Below are 15,011 nucleotides of genomic sequence, written 5' to 3' on the forward strand. Positions count from 1 at the left end.
GAGCAATGAAAATGATTCAGTTCATGATTTCCCAGATGTAGCCAAAGTAGACAGCATGGACCCAAGCAGCTTCCTTGGATATTAAGAACTGAATATGGGAAATGACTACAGTAGATTTTATCACCCAGTTGGACCAAACCATCCTTCCTCATTTGTTAGTCACCACTCATATTAGGAAAAATCCCTTGTAGAAATCACATCATTTCTGTCCCCACCATGCCACTAAAATCGCTCTTACCAAGATCAGCAGTGACTTTCTAATTGCAAATCCACTGGCCACTCTTACATCCTTATTCTCCTTTACTTCTCAGATTGGACACCACCAATTAGCTCCTTCTTCTAGAAAATCTCTCCTAGTTCTCTCCTATATTGCTTAAGACTAATTTTTTTTGACTGCAAAGAATAGAAAACTTGTCTAATAGTGTTGTTGATACACAAGAACATTTATTTACTTAAAAAAAAGAAGTCCAGGGGCGCCTGGGTGGCGCAGTCGGTTAAGCGTCCGACTTCAGCCAGGTCACGATCTCGCGGTCCGGGAGTTCGAGCCCCGCGTCAGGCTCTGGGCTGATGGCTCAGAGCCTGGAGCCTGTTTCCGATTCTGTGTCTCCCTCTCTCTCTGCCCCTCCCCCGTTCATGCTCTGTCTATCTCTGTCCCAAAAATAAACGTTCAAAAAAAAAGAAAATTAAAAATAACCATTGTAAAATGAGGAACATTCTATGTCCAAACACAGGGGACGGGCTGTACTCTTCCAAAATATCAAAGACAGAGAAAAGCTAGGAAATGGGTGCAGATTGAAGGAGATTAGAGAGACAGGCGATGTATGATCTTAAACTGGATCCTATATGGGAAGGGGGAAAATGGTAAGAATGATGTTACTGGATTAAGTGACAAAACTGGGAATATGAATGGTAGATTAAAGTATTATATCAATGTTAAGTCTCCTGGAATTGACAACTGTATATATGGTGTATGTAAAAGAATGTACTTATTCTTAGGACATTCAAGTATTAAGGGATAAAGGAGCATGGTGTATGCAATTTACTTTCCTTTTTTTTAAATAATTTTTTTAAAGTTTATTTATTTTTGAGAGATACAGAGAGACAGACTGCGAGTGGGGGAGGGGCAGAGAGAGGGGGAGCCACAGAACTCAAAGCAGGCTCCAGGCTCTAAGCTGTCAGCACAGAGCCCCATGTGGGGCTCAAACTCACAAACTGTGAGATCATGAACTGAGCTGAAGTCGGAGGCTCAACCGACTGAGCCACCCAGGCGCCCCTGCAATGTACTTTCCAATGGTCAGAAAAAAAAAAATGTGTATGTATATTGTCTATCTGAGACTGCAATTGTTAAAGCGAAAGGGGCAAAATATTAATAAACAATCCAAGTAAAGGATTAAGGATATAGGAGTACTCTTTTTACTATTCTTTAACTTTTCTGTGTGTTTGGAATTATTCCCAAATAAAAAGCTTTCTGGAGACTAGATTTTAAAAGTCATTGAGGATTCCCTCTCATTTCAAAGGATTTTTGCATGTTTTGCCCCCCATCCTTTCCTTTGGGCCTTTACTCTCATATGGTTTTTCCTTGTTTTAGAACTGTTGGCTTCTGCTTGAAGTCTCTTTTCTTCCTGGCCCCTTGGGTTCACTACTTGTTCTGATAGTTTGACTAGCTTTTTGATTAAACTTTTCTCATGACACAGCCTTTTGGTCAGCTTCTCCTAGTTGGCCTTAAGCTCTGCAGCTCCTGAGCAAGTGACTTCTTGCCTGCAACACTGAATCTAGGCTCTAGGCCCAAGGGGAATGTTATACCCTAGGTGAGATTTAATGCTTCCAACTGGCATCGGCTCCGTCTACTTCTGTGGCTGCACTGATTCTGTCTGGGAGGAAATAGTTCTCAATCTGCCCCCTTTCTCTCCATGTTCTCTGCTTGACCAAACCCTCATCATAGCTTATTTTTATTTTAGAGAGAGCAAGAGAGTGAGCAGGGGAGGCCGGCAGAGGGAGAGAGAGAATCCCAAGCAGAAGTCCAACAGAGGGCTCCATCCCACGACCCTGGGATCATGACCTGAGCCAAAGTCAAAAGTAAGTAGGATGGACACTCAACCAACTGAGCCACCCAGGCTCCATCATCGTAGCTTTCTAATTAGCATCTCTCTAGTGTTACACATTCTACAAGACCAGTGCTCTAACCCCTGAGCTATGGAGCCTTATCCTTAGTGTTACACATTCTAGTTAGCCATCCTCCAGCCACTAGCTCTCTCTTTAAAGCACAGATTCCTTCATATTACCTGTCTGATTAAACCTCTAATTACCTGTCTGATTAAACCTTCATTGCCTTTAAAACCTGATTCAGGGGGCGCCTGGGTGGCTCAGCAGACTCTTGAGTTCAGCTCAGGTCATGATCTCACGATTTGTGGTTTCAAGCCCTGCGCTGGGCTCTGCGCTGGCAGTGTGGACCCTGATTGGGCTTCTCTCTCTCTCTCTGCCCTTCCCCTCTCTAAATAAATAAATCTCTAAATAAATAAATAAATAAATAAATAAACAAACAAACAAACAAACAAACAAACAAACTTAAAAATCTGATTCAGTTGAGGCACCTGGGTGGCTCAGTCGGATTAAGAGTCTTGATTTTGACTCAGGTCATGATCTCACAATTCGTTAGATTGAAACCGCTCCCCTCCCCCAACCCCGGGAAGTGGGGGGAGGCTCTGCTCTTACAGGGAGGAGCCTGCTTGGGATTCTCTCCCTCTCTCTCTCAAAATAAATAAATATTAAAACAATAAAATCCAATTCAATCTACCTTACTAATTCCACATCATGCCACTTCTCTGCCAAACTGTAAGCCCTTTCAGAGCATGGACCATGTCTTTCTTTTTTGTATCTTTAATTTCTAATACAGTCCCTGGCACACAGAAGATACTCTATTAATAGATATTTGCTGAATGGACAAATGAACCCTAACTACATTAAACTTTGACATTTCTTTGACCATTTTATGTTTAAATATCTCCTTCTCCAAAGTCTTCCCTGGCTCTGTCATTCAAGTCTTATATATGTCTCCATGCATTTTTTTCCCCCCTCACTAGACTGTAAGCTAAAGGAAAAGTTCATGTCATATCCATTTGGCATCTGACCCAGTATCTAAGAGAGTTCCTGGAGTAAAGCAGGCATACAATTTGTTGGATGGATAAATGAATGATATTAGAGAGGGGAAAAAAGCAGATTTTGAGAAGGTCTCCATGCAGTGAGGCAGGCTGAGGAAATGGCCTGAGAACCATGGAAATAGACAAGAATAAACAAATAAGGCACAAGGAAGTCAATTAAGTAGACAGATGACGATGCAGAATTAAATGATTAGAATAAAGTGGGGGTCAATCAGGAAAGGCTCCTTAAAGCTGAATTTTGAGATGTGTTTGAAAAGAGGAAAGGGACATAACTTGAGCGAACAGGGGCCTAGAAGCAGGTCATGGAGTTTGGTTGAGCCAAGCCATGGTGAGCAATTAGTGTGTGTGTGAAGTCTGCCTTTTGAGCACGATCAGTTTCTACACCAGAGCTCAAGTTCTGCCTTTTTCCTGGCTCCCCAAGCGGGCATACTTGCCCACTCTCTCTATTTTGATGTTTCCCAGGTCAGCCCAATGTAGAACTTTATGTTCTCTAAATTCCCTGTGAAAATAAGCAAACAAAACTGCCCTGTGAGATTGAACACTTGCTAACCTTGGTCCCCTAGGGAAATAAACGTCCGGTTCCCAATATAATAGTATTGCTCCCTGTGTTGTTAAGCCAGAAAAGAAAGCCTAACATAGGAACTTAGCATTATCACTTCTTCACAAAAGTATGAACACATTTTCACAAAAATTCCTTTTCTTTTGTTTTGTTTTTGGTGAGGAGATGGGGATCCAAAGAGGTCAAAAACGTATAAGTGAGATCTGAGAAGTACAGTGTAATAGGAAAATCTTAACGTAGCCACATCTGTCCACCTCTTCAAAGAGTATATGCAGACACCCCTTGTGCTGACCAGTCACTTTGTAAGGCTCAGATCATTGCTGCCTGCAGCACTTGCAGGATAGAAAAAAGTAGATTATATTATTGTCTCTCTAAAAATGGTCCCTACTTTAGGAATAAGAACATTTTACACAGCGGGAGGTACATCTGAAGTCCTACAGTCTCTTGACCCTGGAAGACGGCAACTGTCTTTCTGTAAGGATAACCTAGTTTTCAGTGTCCATTTTTTCAGAATGCTCTGTGCCCAACGCACCTCGTTTCCTGAATACCCAGCCTTACCACCTCCTGGTAGAGGCAAGAAGAACATTACCGTAGCATTTGCTCACAGCTCGTTTTGAGGTGCTGGGTCCAGAGCACAGCTGCTCTTTCTCACCTCCTAATGCAAACCCAGGTTCCTAAGGCGGCAGTGGAAGAGCCTTAGTGAGGGGCTCCTGATGTTCGTGGAGGCTTCCAGATCCCGTACATGGAGGCCACTCTGCTAGAACGTCTCGAGACTGCAACGAAACGTTAAAGCCTAAACTGAGGTAATTCCTCACCAGCAGGGTGGCTTCCCGGGTAGGCAGTGCCTCCCTGCGCGCTGCCCAATCTCTGGGGGAGTCACACTAGACTGTGGTGATGTCACACTGGCTGGGATGACATTTTACAGCTGGACCCCCCCCCCCCCCCCCACCGCCACCAAGCACCTTTAAATCGCCGCGGAGTCTGCCGCGGGGAGGGAGGGGGCGGGCAATCCGGCCCCCGCACTCGATCCACGCTGGCTCCCCACGGAGGTCCTCCCGGTCCCACTCCCATCTGTACTATGTCGTCGTCCTAATCGGCCCGCTCCTCGGCACTTCCGCCTCAGTAGGTGTCATGGCGCGGGGCCGGTGAATGGTTCCCGCGGGGCGGGGCCGCCGGAGGGGGGGGGGGGGCGGTCGCTCGGCGCTCGACTCGTCGGGTCTGGCGACAACGGCGGCTGCGGAGCCAGGGGCCCGGCGGTGGCCCCGGACGGCAGCAGGAGGCCGAGGCGGGAGCGCGCGGGGCTGAGGCGGCGGCGGCGGCGGCGGCCAGGGGCCGGGCGGCGGAGCGGGCGGGAGGCTGAGGGGGCGCCCCCCCGCGGGACAGGCGCGGGGACGGCTCCGGGGGGCGGGGGCCGGGGCCCGGGCCGGCTCGCGCGGGGGGTATGATGACCCGGCGGCGGGGCCCCGGATCTCGTCTCCTCCGCCGCCTCCTCACGGCAGCCCCAGCTCGCGGCTGAGAACCAGACCCACCGGCGGTGAGTCGGGCCGGGCGGGAAGGGGCTTCGGCGGGAAGCGAGCTCCCATCCGCTCCCCGAGGCGGGGCCGGCCGGGCCGCGGGGCTCTTCGGGGCGCCCGGCCTGCGGGGGGCGCCTCCCTGGGCGCGCCCCCACCCGGGACCCGGCGCCCAGTCCTGCGGCCCGGTCGTTCGCGGCCGCGGAGGGGCTTGCGTCCTCGGGAAAGCGCGAAGGCTCCGGGTTTGTTTTCGGGGCAACTCCCCCAGCCTGCTGCCACTTCTCTTCGGGGCGTGTTGTTGTCCTTAGATGACAGGGGGCCGCCTTGCGCCTCCTCACCCGGCCGGTCCCCCCCCCCCCCCGCACCCCCCGGCCGTCGTGGCAGGTTCCCAGCGTGTGACTTGTGCGTGTGCATTTCACAGCTCTGCTTATCACCATGGTTTTGGGTTATTTGTGCTCTTTGCGACCAGAAAGCGGTGCCTGGAAAGGACGGCAGTGGTGGGGTGGGTGTGGAAGCTTTTTCTGTCCTCTCCGCTTCTGTTCTTTAATCGTTAGGTTTGTAATTTGTAATGATGGTGGAGACTACGTGGGACCAGCCCACCTAATGTGTGTCTGTGCAAGGCGGATCTAGAGGTCTGGCTCAGAGGGAAACTTTTGCTGTCGCCGCTTTCCCAAAGCTTTCGTTAAAAAAAAGAGAGAGAGAGAGAGAGAGAAGGTGAGGAAACAACCAAAAACTCTTGGGTAAGGCCCGCACTTTCATAGGTCTGTGGGAAAGAGGCCCTTTTTGTGTTTAGCAACCAAGACTTGGGGCTCGGTCTCCAGGAGCGCTGGTCCAACCTCCAGTTTGTTGTGGTGACAAGTCGTGAGCCTTGGCCTGTGTTTATGCTGGGCGCGTTTTCTTTCCTGTTTAGGTGGGGGAAGGGGGGAGGGGCTCGAGAAGGGGAAAAAACAATCCCAAGCTCCAATGGTCTTTCCTCCGCTTAAGCCTCGACCTCAGTTGTCGATGGACTCGTTCTGAGGCCGCCCGAGGTGCTTTTCCTTGGTGACACTTTGGGAATTCTCAGTGATTGCATCAAAGTATTCATTTCAACTGTAAAAATTCTTCTGCCCGCTCTATTCTTTATCTTATTTGTTTCTTAGTAACTGATGAAAACAGCAGCCTGGCTTCCTGCTCTTGATGAAGTGGGGTTAAATTAAGTGGCTGATGCCCTCAGCGAAACCTACAATTTTGTTCTTGTTTGTGTAAAGCTATTTTAGATTCCTGGTCTGGTGTGTGTGTGTGTGTGTGTGTGTGTGTGTGTGTGTGTGTGTGTGTGATTTAGAGATTGTAGAGAATTCAGATCAGTACCAGTTTTTATTTATGTAGGTCTAACGCTCTCTGTAAAACATTAAAAAAATCTAACAAGTCCTATTACTTAATAATTGTTATTTAGCTGGTGATTTTGGACCTCCCCACGTAATGGGTTCTGGGTTCTGGGTTACAATACTGGTGTCCTCCGCTTTAAGATACTGCTCCTTGCTTGAAAGATATTCTGGTAAAGTCACTTGTGGTTGGGACTGAAGGCAGCCAAGCCAGTAAAGCATCTGATGAGTAAAATGGTGATTGAGATCTTGTAAATGTGTCTACTGGTTCTAGTTGGTAAGTAGGACTTTTGCTGTGATTCTCATAAATAGTTTATACTATTTTTGGATATTATAGGTTTATGGACTGTAGAGTAAGTTGATTGGTAACTCGAGATTGAAAACCAAACCAGAACTCCCTCCTAAAAGAAAAAGAAGATAATCTCAAAATTCACAGTTCTCTGGAAAATCGAATTTCTTCATTCTGTGGTTTTGTTTTCATAAGCACAGCTTAGTCACTGGTTGTGTTGGGAGAAATCAGGGAGCCAGACCTGCCCTGTAAACTTCTTACACTTGGAACTTGTGCAACTTGTTGTTGGTTATATATTGTAACCGGTCCTTTTGTAATTTGAACTAATTTTGCAAACATGAACTTCCTGATCTGTCCTTTTATTTTCATTTTCAAGACTGCATAAAGCAATCCATATTTTTTTAGTTTTTTTTTAAAGTTACAGTTATTAATTTCTCCCTAGTCTCTTCCCTTACATTTCATGCCATTCTGAACACAAGTGATCAAAATCATTTTTCCTTCAAGCGCTACCTCAACAGTCACTGATTTGCTTTTTGTTTCCTTTTTTGTTCCTAATTTCCCAGCTCCCTACATGACTTAAGTATTTTTGTAGAGCATAATTTGGCTCTTTAAAAAAAACTTACATCCTGTTTTTATATTTCTCTCTCTCTCTCTCTCTCTGTTTTTGGTTATATCATCTGAGCAATATTCTAAGCTCTTTGAAGATAGGGAAATGTGTGTATTTCTTTTGGAATCTTTAAGGGCACCTGGTACAGTGCTTTCCCAGTGTTTAGTGGAAAAGAATCAGAAGACCTGAATTCTTTGCCAGCATTGCTACTCATTAGCTCTGTGTAAAACTTGTCTGCCTTTCTTGGGTCTCCTTTTTCTCATCTTGGAATTAGGGGGTTTTGGAAAGAATCTTGTAAGGTCCATTTTAGCTGTCAGACTCTGTACTATTTGCTAGTGTCTTCTGCTTCTCAAATACATCTCCTTCCTAGAAACAGTTTTTCATTTTTCCACATTCCCTGGCATACTGGTAAAAGTTATCTCATCTGAAAGAACTTGTTCTACCTTCCATTTGCCAAACTGTTGTTACCTTATTTAAGGCCTGTTTTCCTTAGGCCTTTGCTGACAGATCTAAACAGGGTCATCCCAGCGTTTATGTTCCATATTCATCTACGCTGTTAATTTGACATTTTCCTTGTGCTTGAAACTCCTCGAGGTATAGCTTTCTTCATTCTAAACTTTATGGGACTTGTAGACTGTCCTGTCATACATCAAGATCAAGATTGGTACTTTTTTACCAAACACAAAAAAGACTGACTTTTCTTTGGTTCTGTTGCTATAGATTCATCATTTCAAATAAATAACAGAGCTGTTGAAATTTAGGAGAAGATGTCCTGCTTAGAAGGAAAGTACCCATCAGCCAGTTTACCAAGATATTACAAAATATTGATTATATGGCTGTAAATTACATAGAATTGTAGAGTTAGTCTTTCATCAGCTAACACCACTTATTACACACCCTCTCTTTGCATATTGGTTGGGGAGCTGGCTTGTTGGTTCCTTCTGAAGGAAAGTGCTACAGGAAAGGGGTGGGGAACTTCCATTCAAATGGTGTCCTTAGGGTTTCAAGCTTATTTTTTCCTTTTGTATCACTACACTTAGAAAACTAATCTATATATTCTCTTGTAGGCAAGGGACCGTAATTTCTGTCTCACTTGAATATTGCTCTAATTTAGAATGATACCTGAGATCCCCTTATGTTTACATATGGAGAAGTATGTGATCTCTTTCTAATCATGCATCCTAGCAAACATTTGACACATACTATATGCTAACCATTGTGATAGATTCTGGTGAAAGAAAGAAAGAGAGAGAGAGAGAGAGAGAGAGAGAGAGAGAAAGAAAGAAAGAAAGAAAGAAAGAAAGAAAGAAAGAAAGAAAGAAACCTTCTGTGCTACTGAGAATTGTCCTCATGAAACTTGAAGTTTGGATGTCAACTTGGGAATAAATAGTCATACTTAGAATGAAATTTAGGGTGACCTCATGAGTTAATATGTGATCTGGCCCTTGTCTGCCTCTTTGGGCCCTGCTTCTATTATTTTCTTCCCTGTTCTATTCCATCCATACTGGATCTCTGCTTCAAATAGGCCAAGAATGTGCCTTGGCACCAACTGTTCTCTTTCACTGGGGTGGCTCCTTCTTGTCAATTAGGTCTTAGTGTAAGTACTACCACCTTACAAGGCCTTCCCTGACCACCAAATCTAGAGTATGTCTCGCCTTCCCACTGTCTCTATCATATTACTGTGTTTTCATCATAGCATTATCACTAGCTACTATTTTCTTGGGGGTGTGTGTGTGTATTTGTCTTCCCAGCAGAAAGTAAATTCCAAGAGATAAGGGAACTTGTCCATCTGGAACACCACTTGTTATCCCTAGTGCCTAGAAAAGTGCCAGGCAGACATACTAGGTACTCAATACATGTTTGTTAAGTGAATAAATGAAATAAGTAAGTACAAGTGTGGTGAGTGGTAAGAAGTGGTAGAGAATGCTATGAGAGCCTTTACCAGGAAACGTAAGCTAGTATGAAGTGGTCTGGGCAAGGCTTTCCTGAGTGTATTTGTCAGCGTAAGGCTGACTAAAATGTACATAACCTAGGAAAATAGTTTTTCTCTCATGCAACAGCCTGAAGTAAATGTTCCGGGTTGAACTGAGCATTCGTGGTGGGCAGGCGGCTCTGCTCTGATCATCCAGAGACAGTTCTTTACATCTTACTGCTCTGCCTCCCTTGGACGTGGTCTCATGGTGGAACCTGGGTCTCCATAGGTTCTTGCTGCTGGAAATGGAAAGGAACACCAAGAGCTCACCCACACATCACTTTCTGTTGGTGAGAGGGACTGGTAAACACAGCCATGTGCCTGGGGTGAATGAGAGAGTAGATTTTGATCCAAACCAACATTCTGTACCACACTGAAAGAAGTGAGGCTTAAGCAGAGAGACTAAAAGGATAAGCAGAAGTTAGAAAAAGAGAAGGCTAACAGGCAAAAACAAAGTTCAGAGAGGGAACGTTATGTGTGAAGGAATTAGGATAGGGGAAATTTAGCACTGCTGGAAATTTAGAGATTTTGGACTTTATCGTAAGGTTTTAAGCAGGGGACGGATTGGCGCTTTTTAAAACTTCAGTTGTAAAGAATGAATTGGGGGAAAGGAGCTTAAAACGGAGGCTTGAGAGTACCATTTGGAGGAGGCAAGTTAGGCTTAGTCCAGGATTGTCAGCAGGGGTGGAGAGAAATGGGTAGAGTGGAGAGAGAGATGATATTGCAGTGAAGGAGTTTTCTTCCCAAACCTGCTTGCTTTACTTTTACAGCTTGTGTTTTCTCACTTACCTACTTGAATGATATGAATATTCTTTACATATCAGCGTGCTCGAGAATATGTACATCTGTGTACAAGTCAGCCGAGGACAAGTGCCTCAGAGGCAGGCAGTCAACATACAGTATTGATTTTAGGTTATTTTAGGTCACCAATTGTTAAATTGTATCAAAGAGGCAAAGATGATACTAAGTGTAAGCAGTAGGAATTTATTATTGGTGTGGAAGATGGAAGTTACCTGAAGGGTAAAGACAGAACTCTGACAAATGATTATCTTGGTTGTCATAACCAACTGTTCCATTCATAGTTATAATATTTGAATTCTTTACAGTAAGGGTACCTACCTGTGCTGCCCATAATAAATGTTGCTAAATAGATGGGACCATGTCAGGGAGTGAATGGGGAGGCTGTTAATTTTACTGCTTTTGAAAGCCTTGGGTTCTAGCAAGACTCCATTCTGTTTAGCAGTTAATACAAGCATCAATAGCTTTTTGCTTATTAGTTCTAGTTCCCAGATTAATGCAGTGGCCTAATTTGTCATTATATTCAGATGGTTAAATACTTGAAAAGTCAGGTATGAAATGAAAAGACTAGTTTATTATTAGAGTCAAGAGGTAGGACATTTTCAAGAAGTCAGAAGTAACTTCTATTGGCAGCTGTTCTCATGTGAATTGAGAATATTTGTAACTTAGCAGAGTCTGATACATAGTAAGTTTTCCACAGATGTTAATCCTGTTCCATATCTTCCTTTGGGAGGTCTCACCCTAGGAAGAAAATTGCTTCCCCACTTTGCAAAGGCAAATTTTATGGAACATAGTATCTTTATCTTATGTCTAAAAATGGCTGCTTGTAGCTGAATTATATAAATAAGAGTGTTGACTTTTCTAGGCAATTTTGATTTTGTATCTTCTCCTCACCTAGTGCTTGTTGAGGTCAGGATGAGTCTCAGCCACACTGGCATGATATTAATTACCATACACACATGCTGTGGGGAAGGCCAGTGAAATTCTGGATTGTTCTTTCCCTGTGGGTAGACATAGAAATTTGTCTTACTGAGTAAGACTTATATTCATTTATTTATATACTTAAACTTTCAGAAAAATTTCCTAGAGCTTGTGCTTTTTGCAGTGCTCAATGTGAAGATTTGAAACCACCAGTATCTGTTATTTTGTGTATTGAGTGAAAGTTGTCCATGACATTACTCTGGTAAATGTAATATTTTAAAAAATATTTCGTTATTAATGTACTTTCAAAAATTTGGCATTAAACTTCATGAATTCTATTCAGTATTATTACTTTAGGCTTCCATATTCTTAGACATAGCTACAAACTACAAATTTTGTATTCAGATTCTTTCATTAAATATTTTTAGGTATATAAACTTTGTGCTCCTGTTTGTTTTTTTTTTTAATTTTTTTAACATTTATTTTTGAGAGACAGAGACAGCATGAGTGGGGGAGCGGCAGAGAGAGAGGGAGACCCAGAATTTGAGCAGGCTCCAGGCTCTGAGCTCTCAGCACAGAGCCCGACACAGGGCTCTAACTCAAAAACTGTGAGATCATGACCTGAGCTGCAGGTGGACGCTTAACTGACTGAGCCACCCCGGCACTCCTGTGCTCCTGTTTCTTCATAGATTATTAAAATTAGTAGCTCAACAGATACACAGTGGAAAACAAATTTCAAAAATTTGCTTCCTTTCATCGTTCAAAAATTGGCTCAGTTTTATGGTAAATATTCTTGCATAAATTTTAATAGGTAAATTTTGTAAAGGTATTACTTTGTTTAACATTTTTCTTCTATTATAATTTGGTATTATGTCAGTGATATAGGCAGAACAAGATGACTTATGAATTCCTAGCTGTGGAGTTAAACTGCATTGACTTTAACTTTTAATTTACACTTTTTTGTCTTCAAGGTTCACGTAAATTATGGAAACTCTTGTTTAAGGTAAATCCAGATCACATTTTAGAAATTGAAGGCTGAGGATTTGTTCTTCATTCCAGCTGTCTAGTCCAGTGCAGATGGTTTTTAGTTACATTCAGTCACAAAGAAATGTACACATTGCTTTTTTATGTCTGTAACATCCTTTGTCACGCTTCCTTCCTTTCTTGTGTGTGTTTATTCTCTTATGACTGGTAAAATTATGCTATGTGTTTCGGAGTGGAAACTTCCCCTGTATCTCAGAGACTGCACAGATAAAAGAGAGGGATATTTGAAAAATAAAACCAAGCATTTGAAAATCTTGCAGTTTAATGAGTGGTAGGGAGTAGATAGGAGGTTGGTAGGTAAAAGTCAGAATCATCCAATGAATACTGCCTGTCTGTATATTGCCAGAGTCTGGTAGTTTCTGGTGATGTAAGCAAACATCAAGACAGATATGGTACCTATCATGCAACTATCCTGTAGCTGGGAATGTAAGTAACATTAGATAAATAATTTCAAGTTGTAAGGGAGGAGCAGGATGCTATGGGTGTGCATGGTGGGAAGGATGGTGGTGTATGTGTGTGTGAGAGAGAATGAATGGTTTTCCCAGAAGAAAATCTTCAACATATCAGAGGGCCTTCCAAGAACTGGAAGGAGGGCAGCATGGCTGGAATGGGAGATTTTGGAACACAGGAACCAGATTTTTGTAGAGCTTGTTAAGGCAGATTGAGGATTTTGGATTTTATCCACAAAGCAATGGAAAACTTTGGAGGCAGGAGGAGGAAGGTGGTTAAGAAAGAGAGAGCAGTCATCTGATTTGCATAATTTAAAAACAAAGATCCCCAGAGTGCATTCAAGATTAGTTTGGAGGCTCCTGGCTGTTTGAACTAGAAAGGTCCCAGTAGGGGTAGAAAAAAATGGCTGATCTGAAATATACTTAGGTGGTAGAATCGGTAGGATTTGGTTATAGATTAAAGATGAAGTAATAAAGGGAGAAGAATGAATTCCAGACACTAAGAACTGCATATGTATTAAATAATTTAATTCTCAGAGTAACCCCATGAAGTAGGTATTGCTATCACCAATTTACAGATGAGGAAACTGAGACTCATTTCCTCTCTGATTTTTGGCTTCAGATGTTGTATATATGGTGGTGTCTCATAACTGAGACAGAAGACTGGGGGTGGGGTCGAGGCTCATAAATTTAATTCTGTACATGTTAAATTTGAGGTATATTCAAGATATCCAAATTGCAGTGTGGGATTGTTACTTGGAAATAAGAATTTGAAGTTCAGGAGAGAGAAGTCTGAGTTAGAAATAAAGATTAGAGAATCTTTTGCAGATGACTAACCCTGGGAAGTAGTTACTGAAAACGGGGGAAGTGTGGACAAGAGAGGGAGGACTAATGTAGAGCCTGAAGGCATCTAAGTGTTACATGGTCGAGAAGAGAGAAGATAAATATGAAATGGCTTATATGCTATGTCAGTGGTTTGGACTTTATTCTAAAAGTTTTAGCTTTGGGAGTCTTGGGGTTTATTGAGCTTGAGATATTTACGGATGTTCAGGGACAAAAAGCTGGGCTTTTCTCACCTTTCTCCATATTTTTTGTGAGAATTACTTCCTGTGGTTCTTCAGGAGATCCTCTCTATAGGTTTCACATCATTTGATTACTTTTTTCTGATCATTTTATCAGTGGTCCTCTTATATTGTAGTGGGCAGAGCTAAACACTATTAAAATAGTGTATGACCTGAGCAGAGTAGATAGCATTCACTTTGTCCAGCACATTCTGGACACTATTTCTATGAATGTAGCTGAAGATTGAAATAGCTTTTGAGGGGAGGGGAACATTATCACATAATGTTTCTCTTACCAACTGAAAGTGTTTTTCGTATACGTATGCTCCCGCTAAGCCTTGTATTTCTTATCCTTGTGCTTTGTGGTAGTCATATTTTTTGGACCTAAGTAGGATTCTGTATTTGTATTAAATTACATCTGCTAGATTTGTGTTGTGGTTTCTACCCTATTGTGATCTTTTTGGACCTGTTCCTTAGCAATATATTGAGTATCCTGCCCAAATTTGGTTCATCTGTAAATTTTATAAGCATGCCATCTATGTCTAAATTTAAAGAATTGATCAAAAAGCTAATCAGGGGGTGCCTGGGTGGCTCAGTTGGTTAAGTGTCCGACTTCAGCTCAGGTCATGATCTCATGGGTTTGTGGGTTTGAGGCCTGTGTTGGGCTCTGTGCTCAGTGCTCGGAGCCTGGAGCCTGCTTCAGATTCTGTGTCTCCTTCTTTCTCTCTGCCCCTCCCCTGCTTATGCACGCACGTTCTCTCTCTCAAGAATAAATAAATAAACATTAAAAAAAAAAATAGAAAGCTAATCAGGGCAGGAGTGAAGACAGCTGTGGAGTGAGCTCTGGGGCCATAGAGTCTGGGTTTGAATACCTGTGCTGCCACTTAATGGTTGCGCTGTTTTGGGCAAGTTACTTTAAACACTCTGTGTCTTAGTTTCCTCATCTGTAAAGTGGAAATAATGTTAGTATATTCTCCATAGGGTGAGAATTAAATAAGTAATGCATGTGAAGTGTTTAGACTACTACTTGACACATAGTAAGGGATCAGTCATCTAAGCTGTTGTTATTATTATCATGCTCATTATTTTATAAACCATCATAGATGTTCATGCTCTTTTAACAATATGACCTACTATTGCTGAGTCTCAAAGAGTGCTTACGGTTGTGTATTTAGACCAGAAGGTTGAACTTTCTGTGCTAGGAAACATGTTTTAGAAAATGTGTGAGATGAAATCTTAGCCAGATAGTTATATTTTACTTGTGGTTTTTCTAAACTAAAA

The 15,011-nt window shown here is 42.8% G+C and overlaps 1 protein-coding gene across 9 annotated transcripts in view; it reads left to right on the forward strand.

The window, feature by feature from the left end:
- Window positions 1-4,709: 4,709 nt before the first annotated feature.
- The window catches only part of HIPK1 (homeodomain interacting protein kinase 1), a 52,086-nt gene continuing 41,784 nt past the window's right edge, over window positions 4,710-15,011 (forward strand). For 4 of the 9 annotated variants that reach the window (XR_015255002.1, XM_086717883.1, XM_086717884.1 and 1 more), the window contains exon 1: window positions 4,996-5,251. Coding sequence is in view for 1 of the 9 variants with exons in the window: in XM_086717886.1 (XP_086574012.1) it covers window positions 5,664-5,730 (67 nt within the window). In the remaining 8 variants the exon portion in view is untranslated. Of the gene's footprint in view, window positions 4,840-4,995; window positions 5,252-5,648; window positions 5,731-15,011 lie in introns of those variants that run through there. The other 5 variants (XR_015255001.1, XM_086717880.1, XM_086717881.1 and 2 more) reach the window with 4 other exon arrangements.

This window comes from Puma concolor, chromosome C1, assembly GCF_028749965.1.
Source record: "Puma concolor isolate L17-30 chromosome C1, mPumCon1.1.hap2, whole genome shotgun sequence".
NCBI lineage: Eukaryota > Metazoa > Chordata > Mammalia > Carnivora > Felidae > Puma > Puma concolor.